This window comes from Chlorocebus sabaeus, chromosome 21 (assembly GCF_047675955.1).
Source record: "Chlorocebus sabaeus isolate Y175 chromosome 21, mChlSab1.0.hap1, whole genome shotgun sequence".
Lineage (NCBI taxonomy): Eukaryota > Metazoa > Chordata > Mammalia > Primates > Cercopithecidae > Chlorocebus > Chlorocebus sabaeus.
Window position 1 is genome coordinate 101,143,308 of NC_132924.1, and position 23,376 is coordinate 101,166,683.

The 23,376-nt window shown below is 47.8% G+C and overlaps 2 protein-coding genes across 2 annotated transcripts in view; one reads left to right on the top strand and one right to left on the bottom strand.

Moving 5' to 3' along the window:
* The window catches only part of SND1 (staphylococcal nuclease and tudor domain containing 1), a 440,492-nt gene that overhangs the window by 353,868 nt on the left and 63,248 nt on the right, over positions 1-23,376 (top strand). The window lies entirely within an intron of this gene.
* LRRC4 (leucine rich repeat containing 4) lies at positions 18,735-22,802 on the bottom strand. The gene is made up of 2 exons (XM_007982821.3): positions 22,581-22,802; positions 18,735-22,408 (listed from the first exon to the last, which is right to left on the bottom strand). Exon 2 carries the CDS (start codon positions 22,306-22,308, stop codon positions 20,347-20,349), a length of 1,962 nt encoding a protein of 653 aa, XP_007981012.1. The 5' UTR covers positions 22,309-22,408; positions 22,581-22,802; the 3' UTR covers positions 18,735-20,346.

Genomic DNA, 23,376 nt, shown 5'->3' on the forward strand with positions numbered 1-23,376 from the left:
TCCATCGCTTTCCCTGATATGTAGTTGTAGAAAAGCTGCTGTCTATTCATGCCAAATCCAAGCTTCAGATAAGCCCAGAGGAAACCAAGGAGTGCTAAACTCTTATAAGTTGGGGGCTTTTTCTTTCCTTTTTTTTTTTTTTTGGAGGGGGGTTGCATTGTTTTGATTTTTGAATTGAGAGAGTTGTGGGGAGGTCAAATTGTCCATCCAGGATTGCCCTCAAACTCCCTAGGTGGGACTCCAGCTCAAGAACTCTGTTCTGGTCAAGTTGAGGCAGGGCACAGGGTGGGCCCATGAGTGCCATCCCTTTCCTCCGGTATTCCATGCCCCTGGACCCACTCCCTCTACTCTCCTACGAGGCTGATGCAGGAGCCATGCTATGCTGTCAGGGTCTGGGGGTCTCTCCTACCCTGTAGCACAGGCTGGTTACCTTCTTGTTAGCAGTGATGTCTGTCTGTCTTTTAAGGGGTTGTCCAAGTGGGAGAGGAACAAGTCACATTTTCCAGCAATTTAATTTTATATACTCTGATTTTTTTCCCCTTTTCCAAAGCACAGCTAAATGGAGCTAAACATACACATGAGGGCTATATTTAGTTCTGATGGTGTGGTAGAGAAGGCACAAACATAGAAGTTTATCTGCTACCTAGTAAACATGGGGAGGTGTCAGGACTGGAGAATTCAATAGTAATAATAAGCATTTTTATGGTGCAATGACAGCTTTGATACAGGGCATAATTTTCTCGGGATTGCTATTAATTGTGCTTCTGCCTATGAGCGGCTCCCTGGTGAGGGGCTTGGAACACCACACAAGTTAAGCTGTATTAAACATCAATTAAAACAGCATAAAATAGAAACTGAATAAAATACGCAAAGGTCAGAGTGGCTGTGAGCATGCAGACAAGGCACTGGGGAAAGAAGGGTTAGGGCCTGGTGAGCCTGGTGCACTGGCAGATTCATGCTCCCAGCTGCTGTTAGCTCCTTTGGAGCCCAGGTTTACTAGGTTTGTGGGAGAGTCAATTACAGGACCCTCTAGCTTCTCCAAGTTCAATTATCCTCAAAGGAGTTTCAGAAACTACTCGTTGCAGGCAGCAAGAGATGAAAAAAGACAACCAGATTCTACCAGCGCTGTCCAACAGAACTTTCTATGTTGGTGGAAATGTTCTTTGTCTCTGCTGTCCAGTACAGTAGCCACATAATGGATACTGAGCACTTGAAATATGGTTTATACAACTGATGAATACTCTTTATAAAATTTAAATAATTTTAATGTAAATAGCCACATGGGGCTAGTGGCCACCTCATTAGACAGCACAGGACTCTAGACAAGTCCCCTGCACATTGGGCATTTTGGCGATGTTAGGTTTGCATTGTGTTCTTCCGAAAAAGCGCACCTTCCCCCATGCCAGTGAGTGTGTTTTCTGTATAACTTTTTTTTTTTTTTTTTTTTTTTGACCCTTACCTCATGCTCTTGACACAAACTTCCATATTTTTTCATAAGGGTCACACATGATGCCAAGAAATGAGAAAGGAGTCAATGCCAGATCAAGTCAGACAACCTTGTCCTTATCCTTGCCTCCTTTTCTCCTGAGAGCCCCCTAGTCAATCTAATACCAAGTGTTTTCCACTCCCAGAGAGAAAAGAAAGGAATGGCTTTGGATCTCTGGCTGAAGATCACAGACTGCAGAGTCGTCACTGTTCCCACTGAACATCTGATTAAGTTGCTGAGTCTGACCCTTGAGTTTCCCAGAATTTGCCGGGATTCAGAATTCCCAGATCATCCAGGCAGCACGCTCCTGACAGTCTTTGGTCCTTTTGGCACCTGAACTGAAAATCCCTTTTCCCATAGCTCTTTCAACACTTGTTGAATGCTTATAATGAATCCATTCATTAGGATGACACAGTATAGTGGAACAAAGCACTACACCTGTAATCAGAAATCCCATGTTTAAGTCCTGGCTCTTCCATTTACTAGCTGTGTGACCTTGACAAAATCATTTCACCTCCCTGAGGCTTCATCTTCCCCGATAAAAATGAGTGTGTTGGACTAAATTACCTGTGGGTACTAAGGGGATGAAGAAAAAAGAGCCAGAGAAAGAGGCCCTTATTGCGAAGCCTGTGCTTCCACATAGCCTCCCCCTTCTGATGTCAGCCTGCATTTAAAGCAGCCCTTTCCTGAGGCCACTGAGAGGCTTCCAGCAAGTCTATAGTTACCACTCACCCCACCCACAGGTTGTTGTCTAGCACCACAGACACCATGAGCCAGACTGCATGGCATTACTGCCTCTGGTGGTTATTGTACTCATGTGAACCTCAGGGAAGTCAAGACCAGTACCCTATTACTTTGGGTTATCCTCAGAGTTGCCGTAAGAAGGCAAGGGGTTCCTTGGCTTGGGCAGTGGGTCCATAAAGCAAGAGAGGTTTGATAGTTACCTGAAGTATGCAGATCTCCATGCTGGCTCGAGGGCTGTTTGCCAGCCTTCCTTTACCTAGCAGTCGCTAGTCACTGCTCCAAGGATTGTGCCCAGCCGCCCAGAGCCCCTGTGGAGCCGTCAACACTGCACAGCTCACAAAGGGCCCTGTAGCATCTCTAATTGAGGAGCTGGTGAGCGGACGCCCTCAGCAGAGGTATTTTTAGCTGCAATGATACAGCCTTATCTTTTCACAGGACGTTTTGTTTAGTGTTGGTTTTTTTTTTTTTAATGAAATAAATAAGTAAAATTGAAGACTGTGGTACTTATACCCCAGTGCCAACACCCAAGAAGTTTTGGCACACACCATCCGCCCCCACCCCCCAAACACACACACCACAGGCCTATATAATTAATCCTCTCTAAGACCAGGTGCTGAGGCTCAGAGTTTGCCAGAATATTAGGCCAGAGAGACAGTGTGTACAGAAGCAAGAATAGCTAGAAATAGAGTGGAGGAATGATGCAGACTGGCCCAGTGCAGAGGTGCTTGAGGGCCCTGTGAGCTGCCCAGGCAGCTGGTAACTACCCTGGTTCCTGGCGTTCAGACCTTTGATGGATTTGGTGGCTCAAGTGAGTGGGCTTCAACTCCCGGGGAGAGAGTACCCTTGTAGTATACGAAGGATTCAGTTCTATGCCTTGATGACATTTAAATGCTTTTGTTTTCCTTCTCTTCATCCTGTCTGTGGCATGTCATGTTTTCCTTAGATCTTTTATTGTGTAGCATGTGATCAGGGGCTAAAGGACATTCGCAGAGCTTGCTTCAGATCCCGGAGCAGGATCAGGGTAGTGGTTCTCACCCCAGCTGTATATTGGAATCATGGAATGCGGAGGCTTAGGAAAGCTACTAATGCCTGGGCCTCCCTCCAAAGATTCTGGCTTCATCAAGCACCAGCTTTTTAACTTCCCCAGATTTATTAGTTGATACCAAGGAATAACTTTGATAATTTTGGTAGGCATAATAATGGCATTGTGATTATGTAAGAAAATGAACATATTTTTTAGAGATGCATACTGAATGAAGTGTTTAAGGTTGAAAATGGCATCGTGTCTGGGATATACTTTAAAATGCTTCCACAAAGAAAAAGGGGATAGAGATGAAGCAAATATGACAACTTTGGTAATTGTTGGATCTGGATGGTGGTTATATGGAAGTTCATTACTATCCTATTTTCAGTATTTTGAATTTTTCATATCAGAAAAGGGTTTTAAATATATGCATATATTTTATATAAATATATATTAATGTTGAAGCTCCCCAGGCAATTTTAATGTAGAACTAAGATTGAGAACCACTAGTTTAGGGGATTAAATTTGGATCACCATACCCTGAAAGATGTGATTTGTCTTTGGACTTTGTCTAACCTAAGCCTGATCTTTCTGGATAAGTTTTCATGAGTAATCTGAACTCTTGGTAGGTGAGGGACTGGATGGCACAAAGATCAAATTAGACCTATATCTGGAATCTGACTTCAGGAGTGAACAGCTGGACAGTATTGTCTCTTTCACTGGATGACCTCACTGTAACCGCCCTGAGTGCTATTATACATTGGAGTTTACCTGACTCGTCACTTGCCAGCACTGCATGTCCCATCCTATGGACCTCTCTGGCTACACCAGGGCAATGGAAGACAGCTGCAGCTGCATTGTGACACATGCCACAAGAGAGTCCCGATCCCTTAGGTGTGCTCAGCAGTTTCCCAAGTGGTATTTGCCTAAAGCTTGGGCAAGAGGACAGAAACTTGTACCTCCCCCCATTCCCAGGAGTCCACATGCCCTCAGCTCTGCATCCGTATGTGTATGAGGCCTCTTTTGTGTCCTCAGTGCCTATTCCAACTCCCAAGCACTATTTTGCTCTGGCTGCTCAGCAAGTGGGACGAACAGCAGCTTGTTGCAGCCAACCTAAATGGAGCTCTGGAGCTCAGGCTGGAAGCTTCCGTGCTACATTTACATACCACATCCTTGCTTAGGACCCTAGCTGAGCACCTCTTCATTTAGGGGCAGGCTGCTAGTTCTTCTTTCTTGGGGGGTTTTGTGATTTACACCTAAACATTAAGCTATGAATAGTTTATGTTTTCTTAAGCAATACTGAAGCAGAGGGAGAGCTATGGACTGCCCACGTCACTCAGCCAGCCAAAGGTTCACATGGCACCCTCCTTCCCATTCCCCCCGGACCCCTGAGACAGCCCTTTCAGCCAGTACCTGCCAGTGCACAGGTCACCCCCTGCACCTCTGTAGGAGGGCCTGGCTCATCTTTGTTTTCCTCACACAGTCAGAGTCAGCATTGGTCCCACACTGTCCAGTGCTACATCCAGACTCCAAATGAGGGGGTTGGTTCCTCAGCCCAGTCCTAAGAACAGGCCTGCTGTGTGGTCTCATCTGTGTTTCTTCATGGGACTCTGGACAGGAGGAGGCAGGGGCTTTTCCTGACTCTGGCTCACTCTCCAGAGTGCTCCCCCTTTATATACCTCCACTGTCCCACTCTTAGACCATATTGTCATTGTTTCCACCCAAGTGCTGAGTACCTCGAGGGCAAGGACCACATCTTTCATCTCCATTGTTCCCCAGCACCTGGCAGGGTGCAGATCACTATATTGGTTCTAAATAAGCAAACGAATGAATATGTGAATCACTGAAGGGCTATGGCAGGGAATGCCTTTACACTAAGGGTCAGAATCCTCACATTTAAAAATTAGTTTCTCAGTCATTTGGGATTATGAACCTAAACTGTGAAATGATCTAGAGCAGCAGTCCCCAACCTTTTTGGCACTAGGGATCAGTTTCGTGGAAGACAATTTTTCCATGGACTGGTCTGGTGAGGCAATGGTTTGGGGATGAAACTGTTGCACCTCAGATCATCAGGCATTACATTTGCGTAAGGAGCACACAACCTAAATCCCTCACATGTGCAGTTCACTATAGGGTTCGAGCTCCTATGAGAATGTAATGCCACTGCTGCTGATCTCACATGAGGCGGAGCTCTGGCGGTAATGCTCCCTGCCCACCACTCACCTCCTTAGGCAGGGCTCTAGATCAGGGGAGACCCCTGCCTAAGTGAGATTGTAGAGCAGCCTGTGACTGATGAGGGACAGCCTGTAGCTGGTAATGGCTAGAGAGAAATAACCTATTTGATATTCTTCCTACTTGCCTTTGGAATAAAGGATAATCTCTCTGTGCATTGGTTTCTCCCACTTGATATTCATAGGTCTCTGAGCAGTCTATCCTCTCTCCTACCTTGCCTGGGGCTCTGAGGAGAGTGACCTGCTTGTAGGAGGGTTTCCCTATGTTTTTCCAGGGCAGTCAGTCAGTTAACACCTGGCCAGTTCTTTTGGAAGTTACTCCTCCTGAACCTGAATGAAACTTCAGGAACAGTCACTCAGCTTAAGCAAAGCTATGTACAACAAGCACTTCTAGAGTCAATGGTAGTACTGTCCTATCAGAAACCTGTCTGATCAGTAAGTCTTCTTGCCTCCCATTTGAGTCTAGAGGCTCTCATCCTGGGTATACCTTTGAATCTCCTGGATGTTTTTTAAGCATTGAAGGAAGTCCTGTCACCACCCCTAGAGATTGCAATGTATTTGATACAGCATCTAGATTTGATCTACACTGGTATTTATTACAGCAACAGTGCTGATAATATGAGCCTGGCGCTGAGAAGCATTGTCTCCAAGAGTCCTCACTAGAAGGAGCTGGAGTGGCACTTGTCCACCCGAACAGTCTACTGCTGGCTTCCCTTTCCCGAAGGCGGGTGGGAGAGCAGAGCACCTGTGTCGTCCTCCTTAGCTAGTTCTGAGACGGGACTCCCATATTGCGCAGTTGGTGGTGCAGCTTCCCACCCACCCACACGCCCACATACACATGCACACAAAGCCCACTGCTTCTTAACTTTGGGCAGATCTGTGGAGGGGAGATAGATATATCTGTGGATCAAGATTCAGTTTTGCTTTGGCGGGCAGTTGTGGGGAGAACAGTCCACAGCTGTGTCTGCAATTTGTTACCAGAGATGAAGATTTTTTTAAATTCTAGCTCAAGGAATGCTTCCCTGTATCCATCCCACCAGCTCCCAAGCATCACATCCTACCTATTGGTAGCAGAAGAGCCTGCCTTAGCAGTGAGAGGCAAGGCCAGACACCAGTTGAAATCCCAGACAGCTTCCTACCCTCCCTCTATATCTTGTCAGATATTTCAAGCTTTAAGTCCTTATTTGTGCTCTGCCTACTTGGCTGGCTGTTCTTGCACTTGAGCGGCTTGTTTGCCTGGACAGGTCCAAGCTGTCTGAGCCATCAGCAGCTGCACCTCCTCCCTCGCGCCTTCTGTCTGAGCCAACCTTGATTCACAGTAGTGCAGATGGCCCCAGCCATACCCAGGGACGTCTGCCACTCCCATCCTCTCTCCTGCCCTGCTTTCCCAAGATGAAGGCGCTGGGTCAGACCTTGCCTGCAGGTCAACCTGGGGCTAAAATGAAGACCGCTCTTGGTTCATGTTCTGGCATAGTAATCAGGGTAACATGATAAAAAGAATTTATCTGAAACTCAAAGAACAGGGCAAGGTTTAAGTTCATATTTTGCAGAAAACACTTTCCAGCCTACATCAGAGCTAATCTGTTTTTGCAGATGGCCTTAATCCCACCCACTTTGCTCCCTAAGTATTTCTGGGAGCTGAGAGTCAAAAAAGCAGGTGTCAGAAATCACCTTTCTTCCTTTTCCTACCCTTACCCTATTTTAATATAGATTTTGGCAACTTCTCAAAGTACCAATGCTTAGTTTTTCAGTCTGGTTCAAGGTGCTTAAAGGTAGTGCCCTGTAATACACCATTATAATCAATTAGTTTCCCTTCTCCTTGTCTCTTTCCAACAGAAATGAAACGATTGGTAACAAGTATGAGAGGGGTCATGGGTGACCTTATTCAAGAGAAAGATATGGCTGCAGTAGCCCCAGGACACCACTCTGCCTTTCCCCATTGCTGGCTTATTGGTGAGCAGCAGAAATTTGGAGCTGTACAGGAATCAGATGTCCCACCTAGCAGGCTCTGCCCGAGCCAGACATAGCCATCCACTCTGGCAGCAGCCTATCGAAGGGAGAGAATCCTGGGGGAGCTCTCTACCACGCTGCCCCTTCCACATTAGGTAGGGCCATGCAATGTAAATAGATCATTTGTATTTACATTTGGGTCATCTGCAAACCAAAGGGATCTCAGCAGCTGTTGGAATGCCATTGATACAGCCATACCAACATTTATATTATTCACTCTGATGCCTAGATTGCTATTACTGACATTATTTTAAGGCTTTTTCTCCCTTAGAGAAAGCTCTTCCAGCCCTAGGCTGCTTAAATAGGGAGGAACAACTTTTTTTTTTTTTTTTTTTTTTTTTTTTTAAGCGACAGAGTCTTGCTACGTTGCCCAGGCTGGTCTCAACTCTTGGACTCAAGAGTTTCTTCCTCCTCAGCCTCCCTAGTAGCTAGGACTACAGACGTGCACCACCCTGCCCAACAAACCTTTTTTTTTTTCCATTGAGGAATATTGGGATTAAGATATATTATGGACTTTCTATACAACTTGGGGTATTTTCTTCAGGATAAGTATATTTTTAATCTTTAATAATGATAAAATACTTTATTGGCACCTAAGGAACAATAAAATACTGACTAAGAGGCCTGAAGAAGCATCTGCTTCTATCTCTAGAATTTGAAACCAGTCATTTGGTTAGCTCTCATGCTGGAGTGTGCATGGGGCCGTATGGGTGGCAGAAAATCAAGGGGTCTCATTCCACTGAAATATTGTTACCTCAGCCTATAGCTGGTGTCTGGCCTCTTCTCTCCAATTTGGTAAGGAAGAAAGCTCCTTTACCAAAGGGTAGAGCACCTAGGCAGAACACCCAGGAACCTTTTTCTTTCTCTAAAGTCACATGATAGATCACACCAAAGCAGTCAATTTCTTGTTCTTCATAACTGCCCCTATCCTCCTTGTGCAGATTACATGTCTTTTTCTCTTCCTGTTACAATTGTTACTTAACCTCTTAACCACAGGAAACTTGCTTTCTTGGATCCATTATTTTCTTGTGTCTGACCAAATCTTAGTGATCTGCCTGCTTTTGTTTTTGATCCAGAAATTCTAGTCATTTGGAAGTACTGGACCAACAGTCAGCTATAGGCATAGTCCAGGTTCTTGAGTTATAGGTCCCAAGGACCTGAATTGACAATATTTGTCTTAGTCCTTAAAATAACCATCAGATTCACTGCCAGAAACTTTAGCCATCTACAAAATGTGGCAGATACACTACCACCCCCCCCATCCCCCCCCCGGTTATGTCAGAGAACATCCCTGAACTGCTCAGCACAGTGTAGAGGGGACAGCAGAGCTCCAAGAGGGATCCTGCCTTCCTCATCCTGCAGTGAGGTGTGATTCGGAAGAGCACACAGCATGCCAGAGGCTTGGAGGTTAGGGTAGGGAGGTTCTTCCCCCTGTTCTCATGTGGCTTACCTGCAAACCTGCCTAGATGGGGACTTACAGAGGGCTCTCATCACCCCAGAGCCACTTGGACTGCTCAAATCAACTATTTAGCTGCTTGCTGCCAGGATGTCCAGGACATGAAGGGGGCTGCATAAGTACAACTACTAATCGCCCAGGAAGATGTTTTCCTGTTGTCCCAGTACAGGGCCACCTCTCAGGCTCCATGTGTTGCATTCACTGAAGTTTTAGACATGAGAGATGGCTCTGTTCTCTGTGGGGAACAACTCAGGAAAGATTGCCCAGCTGACTCTTCCCTGGTCTTAGTTCCGAATGAAAAGCCTGCCTTGCGGCCTTCAGCATCTGCTACTCCCCGTGCCACACCTGATCCCATCTCAAGTCATTTCACACCAGCAAAGGGAAGCCCTGTTCCAACTCCAGCAGCAGCACCACTCGGGGGCGGAGTGGGGGGCAAACTCTTTACCCTTGTGGTATTTTGTAAACTGCAGCAGTGAGGTCTGAACTTCCAGGAGGGAAATGAAATGACCTTGGGTGACAGGTTCAGGACAGCCAGCATTTGTCTTGGTTGCTGGTTTCCACATGTTAAATGCTTCTAGTTGCTCCTGACCTTCCTTGCCTGCCTTTGTTGGTCAAGTCCTATAGGCACTGTGGCATTTGTGCTGGGAGCAGGGGAGAGGAAGCTTTTCTGCTTTACTCTGGCACCTGACAAGGGCTTTCTATCCAGCACTGGCATTGCCAGTGGGGAACTGCTGAAGTAGCACTCTAGAGAATCACCCGGGAGACCCCTCTGTCTCCTGCCAAGCTAAACAAACCCTGCCCATGCACTCTTCTGAATCACACCTCATTGCAGCTTTGTTCCTTCTTACCCGGTACTGCTCAGGGCACCGCCTTACGGGAAAGTCCTGTGTGTCAGCAAGAGAAGCACTTGAGGAGAAACAAATTGATATAGGAAGGGGGAGTGCCGCCCTGTCATCTTTTAAGTAGAAAGAAAAGGTCATCGGAGCTGTCGGGGGTGCAGGTTGGATTATTGTTGACTCTGCCTTGCTGTGGCAAAAGGGCCAGCTCACTGGGTCCAACCCTGGGCATTGCCAACCCCATCCAGCTGCTGACAGCCCAGCACAAAGAAAACACATGCTGTGTACACAGATGGGTTTGCATGTCAGCATGAGCCCATTTTTAGCCTTTGCCCAGGAAGGGCAGTTCACAACACAGTAATTTAATTAAATTTGCCTCCCTCCATGACCCACATATTTGAAGAGGTTTGGGGGGAAATGAATCTGGCTGAGGAATATGACCCTGTCGCTCTGGCACTGCCCCAGAGCTGAGCCACAGTACCATAAAAGGTCTCACCATCCTGAATACGACCCAGGGCATCTGTCTGCACTGCAGGCTCTCTGGCCGGGCTGCCTGCTGGCACATCTGGCAAAGCAGCCTCTGGAAGCAGTTCGTCTCTATCACAGGGAAGCCACCAGGGGTAAAATAAGGGACTCCCTACCCCCTACTCAAGACCTGCTGGCAACAACTTTAGCAGTAACTCACAATATTAGCTTTCATCACAGATTTCAGTGTATTTAGAATGGAGAGGGCACAATAAGAGAACCCCCTACCCTCAGCTAACACTGAAGCCTCAATAACAGTTATGATCCTAACTTCATTGCTGTTAAGGCCACATCCCTGTAGTTCTGTCCTGGAAATAACCAGTATTTAGGGACCTGAAATTGAATCCCTTATCCTTACATCCCATGAACTTATTACCACATTTCACATCTCAAATGCCCATTAGTTCTGTCCATTATCCCTGAGCTTAACCCACACACCAAACTCCAAAGACCTGTCCCTCCCTCCCAGCCAGCTAGTTCCTCCTTGAACTGAGTTCATCAGCTCATCAGGAGGCCACTTCTCCTGTGGTCACCCCCTGGTCCAGAGAATCTGCCCGTGATGGGTAGTCCTTTCTTACTGCTAACCTGTAACCTCTAGGTCCGCCTTCTCTGTCCTAAGTCAGCTGTACCAAGCCTGCTAGGGAAGAGCATTCTCTTTGGTTATCTTTCTCTCTCCCCATCAATAGCACATCCTCCTGGCTAGCTAATGTCTCTTGTGTAATGATAGCAGCACCTCTGAGAGAAAGGGAATTTCTCTGGCACAGTTCGTCTCAACACCAGCATAACACAGGCTGTTGCTTAGGAGTGGGAATCATTAGAGTCAGGCCATTATTGGAGGGGACCGGTCTCTAGGGGAGCTAGCAGAAATTACCGCTCCTTAATAGATGGAAACTCATTTGCCTGAAGCCCCCGCCCTCCTCTTTATTTTCTCTGCATTCCTCACCTCCCATTGCTTCCCAGCTTTGAAGTTGAAAAGAGAGGTAACTCCACCCAATGCAAGATGGCAAATTTCTGCTAAATTAACTTGGTTAGAAGAAATCCTTGCCTGAAAGCACTGTTCTTTTAGAATGTTTCTATTGGGACTTCACTTGAAGCCATCATGAAGGACACAAATTCTAATTAAATGTATGTGACAAAATTATAGCCAGGGCTACGCTGTTCCCAAGAGAGGATCTGTTGAGATGGAAGGAAGAGGAGACAGTTTCCTAGCTTCCTGGACCCCAGTTTCAGGGTAGGCCCCTGAGTCAACCTGGGCTGCCAGAGCTTTCCCTCTGAGGGTCCCTTTGCTTACATAACACTAGGAAGGCCAGGGAGGAAGAGCAGGACTCCGGGCTTCTCTGCTTCTCCAAGGGTCTGCATGACCTTGAACAGACCTCTAACATGATTTAGCTTTCTGCAAGCCCTCCTAGCATGTTGGGATAGATGTTACCTTACTACCCTGCACTCTTGTAGAGAGAAGGGGAAGGCCATGGAAGCAACACATGCCCCTTTTGGTTTATTAGCTGTGGGGCTGCCATCAGAACACACATGCCCTGAAGAGAAAGGAAAGTTGCCTATTTCTCAGCTCTCCCTGTTTGAGTGAAATTGTGAGTGGGCACCGTCTCAGAGCATTAAGCACAGATACAGTACTGGTGGGAAAGGCCTTCCCCCATCCCAAAAGGGAACTATAAAGGATTGCACCAAAATGCAAACTCCAGGGGGCACTAATCACTTTGCCATTTCTGTAAATGGCGCCCCCTGGAGTTGTAAGTCATGGTGGCCCTGCAGGTGCTCAGCAATTGTGCTAGATCGCGAACCCAGAGACCACAGGTAGGGTCTCTGCATCACCAGCTTTGTGACACCTGGGCAAGGCACATCTTCCTGGGCTTCATTTTCCTCATAAATAAAATGTGAGGGTTCAACTAGATTTTCTGAATTAACTTGGAAGTTCTCATTGCTCTCTCCACATCCCAGAAGTTAGGAACCATGAACCTGTGTTCTGTCTCAGTGTCTATTGCCATCCCCAGGTCAGTCAGCCTTGATAACACACCCAGAATGAGAAGGCACCCTCGGCTGACATGACACCACTAGTCGGAGTGGATGTGGACTTACACATGAAGGGGGAAGAAGGATTAAGGAAAGGGAAAACCTCCAACAGGCACAATGGATGGAACAGTGAGCACACAGAATGGGCCAATGCCTTATTCTTCTTGTGTTCATCCTGCTCTGTGGCTTCAGAGCCTTTTTTCTGACACATTTGCACACAGCACCTCCAGTGCTTGCCGTCTCTCCCCCTTATGAGAGAAACAAAATGAAATGCAAACATGCTTTGAAACAGCACAGTCTTATCCTGTCCCTCTGCATCCCCTCTCCTCGTTTCTAATAGAAAAAAATACTCTTCCCTTTCCCTGGTTCCTTCAGCAGCCTCTTCCTTAGGTTATTTTTTTCCTCCCTCTTTTCCTACTCCATCCAGACTTCCCCCTGCCCTTCCTTAAAGAGATAAATTGGAAGAATATGCAGTTGTGTCAGAAGGATGCCATTGTCAATTCACACAGGCAGACACTAATAGGATAAAGTATTATCTGACTTCCTTTAAGTCCAGAAATTAAGTCTTCTTGCAATGGTAATAGATTATAACTTATAACCACTGTGGCTGGCAGGCTGCAGAAACAGGCTGTTAGTATCTGAGGCTTCAGCTCCATTTCTGGGCCTATTGTGAGGGATGCACTCAGCATTCCTCCAAACACAGCTGCATGATCCAGGGAACTGGCACTTGGCTCCTGGCTGGAACTGCCTTTGTGGAGAGCTGCCTATAACTCATTCAGTTCACCTGCCGTGGGAGAAGCTGTCTGAATGGTCTTAATGAACCTGGATGAGTGGGCAGGTAAAGGGAGGAAGCCAGGGCCTTGAAGACTGGGAAGAAGTAGCCCGAGGCAAGGAAACCAAACTTTGCACAGGGAACAGTTAGTGTGTGAAAGCTCTTCTCAGTCATCCTTGCTGACTCATTGAGCAGGTAGAGTGACTTATCTAGTGACTAAATCAGCACCAACTTAGAGACAGGGAAATGAGGGTTGAGACCTTAAAGGAACTGTAAAAGAGACTACAAATTAAGGAGTTGCCTTGAAGAGGAAATATCATGAGAAATGTTAGGAAGAAAGAGCCATCATTCTTCAAAATGGAGGGCCTCATGCATGATTTCCTAGGTCCTGTCATGGCAGATGAGTGTACTCAAATGGGAATTATGGGACAGGAAACTTGATACAATAATTAATTGAAGGGTTTTTTTTTTTATTAGTGGGGCTATAACAAGGTAGGTGGGGGCTGGGCACGGTGACTGACGGCTGTAATCCCAGCACTTTGGGAGCCCGAGGCGGGCAGAGCGCCTGAGGTTGGGAGTTTGAGAACAGCCTGGCCAGCATGGTGAAACCCTGTCTCTACTAAAAATACAAAAATTAGCCGGACGTGGTGGTGTGCGCCTGTAATCCCAGCTACTCAGGAAGCTGAGGAAGGAGAATCGCTTGAACCTGGGAGGCGGAGGTTGCAGTGAGCCGAGATCACACCATTGCACTCCAGTCTAGGCAACAGAGTGAGACTCTGTCTCAAAAAAAAAAAAAAAAAGGTAGGAGGGTATGAAAGAAACAAGTAGATCAAATACTGTTTCTTTGGCATCCTATAATTGATTTAAACTGTAGTAATTGCTCTACTAACGTTCCTAATTGTACAGAATGAATGAACCTGAAAGGCTAAGTACTATCTTAGTCCGTCTAGCTCCCACACCTAGCTTGAGAATAGCTTCTCATATCAGTGCTTCCCTGCTATAGTTTCAAAACTCTTCTTGATGGGATAAGTGAGCGAAGATCACGCCATCGTCTCAAATGCTAACTTCCTTTGACAAGACAGTTTCTCCCAGGGATATCCCCCACAGGCCTAGGCCAAATCTCTGACTCACTGCAAGGGTCCATGTGCACTGAACTCATAGACATCATTATTTTTATTGGAAAACACAATTTATATAACACTGTCCCTCTGGAATAATACTCTTTTTGTGGACAAATACCGAGTTGCTCCCTCTCTTCTCCCCAGCACACTCCACCCTCCTCCCCATGACTGTGCCTTAATAGAAATGAGGAAGTGGTTCAGAGCAGATCCCTAAGTGAGCCTGTCAGGGTCACGATTAAATTACATCCCTGAAGGCTGGGTTGCTTCCCCAAGCAGTGGACAGCTTCCAGGATAGGGAACAGGACTATTGTGGGTAGGTGGTTTGGCCCAAGTACTGACAGCAAAGCTGGCATGTACCAGAGGATAAAACCTGTGATCATCCTAAAATCTAATTCTAGCCTCTCATTAGGAAATCAAAATGCATTCTTTCTTCGCCTCTCGGAAAGTTGATCTCCCTGCTTTTCTTCTCCTCTGTTCCATGCCATGAATTTCGCACTAACAGTCCTTCCCATCCAGGGTCCAGCCAGCCTCTTGCTTGCTAAGGCAGAGGAATCTCCCTGGCTTTCCTCCTTGACTGCATTGCAGCCCCTTAGCCTGTGTACCTGCCATAGAACTCCATTCTTCTCTCATTTGCTCCAATTATGGTGCTTTTTACTGCCTTTCTTTTCTCCTAGCTCTGCAATACTGCTCGGAAGCTCCATGGGCCCTCTCGGTGCTACCTTCTTCCTCCTAGTGCCTCCCCCCTCCCCACTCCCAGTCCTGGTAACACTTCATGGTCAGGGAGGATTTCATCACTGACGTGAGTAATAAGGCTTTGATTGCTCTGTGCCAGAGAAACATGGGTAGGGGAGAAGACATTAGGAAGTTTACCTTCTTGGTAAAGGACCTAGGCTTCCCAAGGTCCCAGCCCTCAGCTTGTGCACCACTATCAGCACCTTCACTTTCTTCTGGCTCACCACAAGGAAAGGTAATCTATTCCTGGACTAACTAAATCAGTGCCTTGGGACAGCTATAGTGCTGGTGTAGGGATCAGAGTACAAGGCAAGGTTTTCCTGGGAAGATAAGTATAACCACGTTTCTCACAGTGACTGGGCTTATAGATACTGTTGTCTCTGACTTCTAGATCATCATCCTTCTTCTCTGGAGTAGCACAATAGGCATGTCTCTGGACATACACAGTGTTCAAGAATAGGGGTGGTGATGGGGCTCCTCTGTTGATCTGTATGTTTGAGTGTACTGTCAACTATTATCTAGCATTTTGCTATATGCTGTGGAGCACTAAGTGAGATCTGTATCACACATATACATATATAATTATATATATGTAAAATTTCAGTTCTCACAATCTGTGAAGTAGTGAGGTAGATAGTAATATTGTCAGTATTTTTTAGGTGAAGAAATTGAGTCTTTTCCCAAAGTCACACAGCTAGTAAGTGATGGAATTAGGATTCAACACAGGAAGACTGGCTACAGAGTCTGTGCTTGCAAGCACTATGCTATATTGTGTGTGTGTGTGTGTGTGTATTACATTGATCTAGTTCCTGAAGCCCTTATCACTGCTCCAAGAAGTAATTTACTTCATTTTAATTTAAAGCAAAGATGAAAACAACATTATCCTGTCCAAACCATTCTTCCTCTTGCATGGGAGAGGGGTGCTTCCTAAAAGGAGTGAAACCAAGAGAGTTGCTTTGAGCCAAAAGCTGCCTTGCAGTTTAGCTGAGGCAGGATTCAGAAATGGCGTGAACAGTGCCTGCATTAGCCGATGGCATGGAGGGCTGAGTGCCAGCAGAGGAGATAAAATCAGACATATGTTTGGATATAAATGTTCCTCTCTCTTTTTTCTAATTTTAAGCCCCTGCTGCTTTGTTGCAGTGAAATGATGGAGCCGTTAATTATAGGCCCTGGCCCCCTGAGGTAGAAGCCTGGGGTAAGGCCCACTTAGCCCTCTCCCAGTCTCTAACCATTACTACAGAAGGAAGTCAGAGACCATGGACTCTGACCCTCTTCCCAGACAACAATAGGAATTGTCTTGCCAGGGACTCTCTGCTAGTGGTTTCACCCAGCACCCAGCAAGTTGCTGGCCTCAATACATGTTAAATAGCCATGATAAAGCTAATGTCTCTAGGCCTTAGAAACTAGCCTATCTACCTTTACCTCCATTGATAATAGGATCCAGCTGAAGGGTGTTAAAAAGCCCTGGAGCACGTTATAGAAGTGGCAGCTACAGCATGGCACTTAAAGAGCTAGAGCTGGGGTAGATACGGTGGAGAAAAGGAGTGAAAGAGCCTCCCACTATTCTCATTGTTGAGCCAGGTAAGCAAAAACCGCTCCATTATGGGGGAACCTCTGTGGTCCAGTAGGTGTTTTAAGACCTCCTCTACACTGCAGAGTTTCCAAGGCTGGAAGGAGGCCAAGCCACCTTTTCTCACTGTAATACACCAAGTCTTATCTAGTTCACTCCTTCCCCTTTAGCTATCACCCTCTGTGGGATCCTGCAGTTTCTGTCTGCCATTGGGCCTAAGAATCAGGAAACTGTTATGTACAGTCCTGATAATCTAACCCCTTAGCACCTGTGGAGCCCCTGTAGTCAGGCCTTAGAGGGCAGGAGAGCCAGTTCTAAAGAGATTGAACAGCTCTAAGAGGGGTAAGAGAACACAGACATATCTTAGGAAGGGCCCGTTTTAACTGTGTTGTTCTAGTTAAGTATGTTCTTGATAGCCAATAGCAGAGAGAAAGCACATTGACTTAGGGGTCAAGAGACCTGGGCTTTTAGTCCCACCTCCTCCACTAGCAGTGTGACCTTGGATATGTCTTTTAATTTCTCTGGGGCTCAGTTTCTTTGACTGTAAAATGCGAAAGGATTAGACTAAATGATTTTTCATGGCTTTCAGTTCTATAATGAAAATTCTCTAACTGCGTATCATCAGCAAGAGTCTTTACATCCAACATGTTGCTATAACTACCCCCCGACGAGCTACCAACCCGTGTTCCATTCCTAAGTAACAAACCTTGGCCAGGCCAAGGATGAGTCACAGCATTCACGGCTGCATTTTTGGTACGCACGGGATGCCTCTCTGAAAAGCTGTCCCAAGTGCCTGCTACAGAGAAGGATATACCATGATAGCAAAGGAAGGTTACTGCTGTAAAAGTTGAAACTGCACGGATCAAAGGGCAGGCCTGCTGGGGTAAGGAACTCTCCTGGCAGCTCTGAGGATACTTAAATCTAGGATCCATATTCTTAGTCTCCCCCAATTCCTTTGAGGATCCTTTGAAAAGTCCTTCTCCCACAGATTGGAGCTGAATATAGTCTTCCTTGGGACAAATGCATTTGTCCATAGGACTCTTTCCCAAGACTGTTTTAGGCCCATTTCTGTACCTCACCCCTCAGACTGTTAGCCACAGACCCTTAGTCATTGCAGAGTTACTGCATAATTCCCTGTCTGCTCAAATAGCTGTCAAAAAAAAAAAAGAAGGGTGTTAGGAAATTGGCTCCTCATCCTCTATTTCTGAAACAGTAACTTCCTCCGCAATTTCCTCTGAATGCATACCCAGGAAGCTGTTTTAAACAGCCTGAGTTGTGTCTTGTGGCACTAGGAAAGGGAGTAATTTCTTGCTTTTTCACCTGGTTCTAGCCAAGTCCCACCCTTTGCTCTCCTGCAGTTTTCTTTTTTATTGGGGGTATGGTGGTAAAGGAGAGGCAGGAGGAATGGATCTTTGGTGCCTAGAACTGAGTGGCAGTTTATAAGTGTGTGCCCATACATATGTGCTGGCACACTGATACCCAGAAATGATGTATATACCCAGGAGGATTAAGAATTGGCCCTTACCCAACTGCTGCAAAGTGGAGCCTGCCTCTCTTTCCTTCCTCAGTTCCAAAGAGTTCACACCCACTCAGTCCCAATTCCCTGCATTAGTATAAATACTAGCACTAAAGAAGTGCAGGGTCCTGATTCATGCAGCCTCTCTGGACATTATTACTCGGTAAGCATCAGGAGACAGACACGTACCACGAAGACATGTTTGGATTATTTAGCACCCAGAGAACAGAAGCAACACTGCCTGTCGGAAATTTAAGCCAAACTACATTATTACAGACCTCTGAAATCCAGGTCCCCCAGGGTCCTCGGGTAGAGCTGGTGCTGCCTGACCAGCAGCTTCTGCTGAGGTGGCATTTAACTTTTGGCCTGGTCCCAGGAGCTGAGGCTGACCCATTTCCCCTGCTTTTCCAGGGCACAGGGAATTTGGTTATACCCCCAACAAAGCCAGGGACTAACACAGTTAGCTTGTGGAAGGTGCACTAGAATCGGGGTGCTTTTATTTAAGCTAAGGAAAGGTTATTAACAGCTTTAGCATTTTCCCATACTTGAAAATAATTTAACATTTGTCTTTCCCCCATCATACCTCTACCCTCCCCTCCCCGCTTTTTTATTAAATAGAAATGATTGGCTCATAAGAATCTATAGGTTCAGGGTCTTTTTCAATTTAACCCTTTGGGGACATTGAATTAAAAATTCAACAATATTTATTAAAATACAAAAATACACTTTTCTCACATTACAATCAGTGTTCTTTTGTTGGCAATTCCCCACCCCACCCCCACCCATACCACCCCCTTTCAAATCTGAACCCCTTATTTCCTTTTAAAGCTAAAGTAATAACTGAAAGAAGTTACATCATTAAATGGACCAGAATAACAGAGATCTCTGCCTTCCCCACCCACGCCCACGCCCACCCTTTCTCTTTCACCTTCTCCTGAGGCGGCCTGGGAGAGGGAAGCTTCCCCTCAGTGTGCTCCATTCAACAGGACCCCATGTGGAACTCCATGTGTGCATGCGTGTCACTTGTAACTGTGGCTCTCAAGCTTTTTTGTGAACCATCCTGGTTGAGAAAGGCTTCATTACTTTACATGAGCCTGTACCCTTTTTGTCTCTCCTTTTTCTTTGCTACTCATGTTCTGCGCCCACCCCATCACCACAACCGGTTGACATCCACTGTAATAGTCCCTAATGAATCAGCATTTAGAAAAGTCACCAAATCACAAGCATGAGAAAAGCTTCCACTCCCAAGCTCCCCACTTCAGGCTTCTCCTCCCTCTCCACCTTAAAACAAACAAAATCTTTTTAAAAAATCATAAAATGCCATCATTGTCTACAATCATTTGTCAGATTCCAGGAACAACAGGTGGACATGGCACAATGCTAATTTATGGCCTCCTGTGAATACATTCTCTCTGCTTTACCCTCCCTTCCCACCCCCCTGCTGCCGCACCCCTTCAGGGGCCTCCTCCTCCTGGGAAACCCTGAATAGACACATGCCTTGCAGAGTGGGTTAAGCCCAACTGCAGGAATCTGGTGCAATGTGAAAGCATTAGGCTGAGAGCTACGCCAGCTCCCATCCTTCTCTGCTCCGTCCTAAGCATTCTGTCAGGCAAGGCACACGTGTGTCCCAGTGCACAGACCCCCAAGACTTGTGCACATGGACAAAGACTCAGCCCCTTTAAGGGTTCATTTGAATTTTGGTGGTTTTCCTGCTTAAAATACATATACAGATCTATCTTCCCCTTAGCCTCTGAAGAAAAATATTATTGCCACTAACATTTTGGCACAGTACAAATTCATGGTGCTTTTTTTTGTATTTTTTAAATAAGATAATTCTGCAAAGACAGCTCTCGGCTTAAGAAAGATGTCTGTAGAAATTGGTATTCCTGTGTCCTATGAAGCATCTTCTAAAAAATGACAAGTACAGTCTATCCCTCTTGCCCCCTCAGCAGCCCACATCCTACCTCTTTAGGGATGTTTGTTGTTTTAGTTTATTTTATCTCAGCAATTTCAACCTTATACCAGAAATCCCTTCTGGCAGCATAGCAAGTTAACTTGTGGCTTGTACCCCACAACATTCCCAAGATTCCCCCCCACCCCCTTTAAATAGAACTTACAAGTTAGAAAATATTTTTGTTTTGACTTTTTGTTTTTAAATTTTAATATAATCTGTTTTAACCAGCCCATAGATTTAATATATAAGCATATACAAGAAAAAGTCTCTCCCCACTCTGTACAAAAGTTGCTGTCTTTGTGTGCATTCTATTGCATTTTATAAGTTTTTTTGGGGGAGGGGAGTCATATTTGAGTTTCCTGTACCTTGTCCTTGGTATGGGTCTGAATTATATAAGGTTCAGAGATAGTGGTGACTGTGGGGTGCAGAGAGTTCCCCAGGCTGTTTTCTGTCCAGTGGGCCCCATGTGCTGGTTTGTAGGTGTTGTAGTTAATATGGTCATGAATTGTGGGCAGCACTACTGCCCCCTCACCTGATACACCGGACGGAGCTGCTGTTGCTGCTGCGGATGTTGCTGCTGGGATGTCTTCGTCCACCTGGATAATCTCAACAGTCCGGGCGGCTGTGACTGTACTCCGCTGCTGGTGCCGCTTACGAAGTTTATAGAAGACAATCAACATGGCGGCAGCTAGCAGAGTCACTGCCACAAAGCAGCCAATTATGATCTTGGTGGTCTTCATGACTTCATCCAGACTGGTCTGCATCTTGTCAGTGGTGTCTGTCGCGGGTACTGCCACCTGCTTGGGCACACGGGTGGTCTGAATGAGCACCGTGGTGGAGGTGGTATATGCCGGCTGGTAACCAGTGGACGTGGTAGGAACAGGCTTGTACTTTCGCGTTGTGTCCTCAGGCGAGATCTCCGTGGTCTCCACTGTTACTGTGGTGAAGAAGCTGTAGTTGGAGGTGTTGAGCTCGGCCGTGCTCACATTTAGGTAGGCCGAGGCGTTGGAGTTGCCTGCCACATTGGTCACCATGCATGTGTATACCCCAGTGTCTGAAAGCAGCACGTGGGAAAAGTTCAAGGTGCCGTCGTTGAGGACAGAGATCCGTGGGTGGCGGGAGGCGTGGCTGAGCACTGTCCCATTGGGCAGCAACCACTTCACAGAGGACATAGGGGGAGTCCGACACTTAAGTTCTGCCATCCGACCCTCAGAAATATTGAGGTCTCGAGGCGCATCCATGATGAAGGGGGCAGAGCACTGGAAAGAGGCCTGGTCCACCTCCACGAGGTAGCGGCCTCGCATGTGCATGGGAGCATGACAGCGGCCACAGCAGGTGGAATTGGTGGGTATATACTCTCGAAGCCACCAGGCTAGCCACAGAATGTCACAATCACAGTTCCAAGGATTGTGGTGTAGGTGCAACTCCACCAGGTACCTCAGCGGGGTAAAGAGGTCATGGGGCAAAGAAGAGAGGTTATTGTGGGCCAAGTTGAGTTCCACAAGTGAAGCCAGTCCGTCAAAAGCATTCCGCTCAATCAGGCTGACCTGTGAGTTCATGACCCAGAGCTTCTTGAGGGAGCTCAGGCCATGGAAGGAGCCAGGCCTGATCTCAGGGAAGTGGTTCCCTGACATCTCTAGCTCCTCCAGCCCCACCAGGGGGGTGAGATTGGGCATGTCTTTAATGTTGCACATGCCCAAGTTCAGGTATTTGAGGTTGAACAGCCCCTCAAAAGCTCCCTCAGAGATATACTCCAGCTTCTTGAGCTCCCCCAAGTCCAGGCGCATGAGGGAGGGCACCCGGTTGAAGGCGTAAGAGGGGATGCTTTCGATGGGGTTGTTGCGAAGCCAGAGCTCCCGCAGCTTGGACAGGTATTCAAAGGCCCCGCTAGGGATGACTGTCAGCCAGTTGTCGAACAGCTCCAGGGTGTTGAGGCTGGCCAGGCCATTGAAGGCCCCCACCTCAATCTGCCGGATGGAGTTCCTGCCCAACTGCAGGACCTCCAGGTGGTGGAGGTGGCGGAAGGTGTCGGCCTGGATCATCTGGATGTTGTTCTCCATGAGGTTGAGGTACCGGGTGTTGGAGGGAATACCCTGCGGGACCTCGGAGAGGCCCCGGCGGGTGCACACCACCTTGCTGAACTGGTTACTGCACGAGCAGACAGAGGGGCAGTTCTGGGGCCCGGCTGAGGCGGCAGCAGCGATGGCTGCACACAGAATCCACACTTGCGCCGTGAGGTAGACGACCGGGAGCAGGATGGCATTCCAGGTGTGGTGGTGCACAGTTACCTGCCACAAGAGCTTCATGGTGTGGCACGTTCATAATTCACCATCGCCTGGGATTTTGGCTCGGAAAGGAGAACCAGCCCTACCCCGGCTTAAGTGAGCTAGGAGCTCCTCTTTCCATCTGGAGAAGGAGGTGGGGAGGGGGCGATTAGAGAGACGGAGCGGATCGGCCGAAAAAAATCCTGCTAAACTCGAGCGGCCCCTCGTCTCCCAACCCACCCTCAAGGCAAGCCCTCCGAAAGCTACGACTCTCCCACACTGCAACCGTCCCCACCCAGTTCGCCGTCACCTACCTCGGAAGGAAGGCAGGAAAACACTGGCGTGGTGTCCTTAAGCTTTCTCCACGGGAGCTGGGCACCTCGTTCCCATTCCGACTTCTTAGTTTTAATTAACAAAAGGGGGAAGTGGTGGGGGCGGGGAGGGCAGAGGGGAGGGGAGGGGAGGGAAGGGGTGGGGGAGACAAAATGGCTTCTAGTAAATCCGGAGCCTGAGCCGGCGAAGCCGCGGAGTTGAGGCGCGCCTGGGAGAGCGAAGGCCCGGCGGGCTATGCAGGTGCATGCCCCCCCCTCCGCCCGAGGAGCGGCGCCACCAGCGCTTCCCGGCTTTGTCCTTGGACCCTGGCACGGGCTCGCTCCAGCCGCGGGAGAAGGCGCTTCATCGCCAAAGTGCGCTCCGGCGGCCCCGGCCCGCTCCCCGGGCCGCCGCCGGAGGGGGTGCGGGGGCGCCCCGAAGCCGCCCAGGCCGCGCTCGCTCGATGCTGCGCTCCCTCTCCCCGCGTCGGCCGCTCCGGGCCGGCGGCAGCTGATTGCGGTCGTGAGCTCGCGGGGCGGCGAGAGTTAAGAGGTGTTCGCGGCGCCTTCGCCCTCCCCAGACACACACCCCCTTTCTCCTCGCCTCTTCTCGGAGGGTGGAAGAGACAAAAACCGGGCTCAGTTCTCCAGTCCGCCGGCTGCCGGCGCGCGGGGCGGCGATCCGTCAGGCGCCCGAGGGCCAGCGGCGTGGCGGCTGCGCCCGGACCCGGTCCGCCGGCCGAAGGAGCGCGAGGCGCCCGCGGTCGCGCCTGCACCACAGGCCCCTTCAGAGAGTCCG

Excerpts from the sequence above, each read along its gene's own strand:
- LRRC4 (XM_007982821.3), bottom strand. The coding sequence starts at position 22,308 with ATGAAGCTCTTGTGGCAGGTAACTGTGCACCACCACACCTGGAATGCC.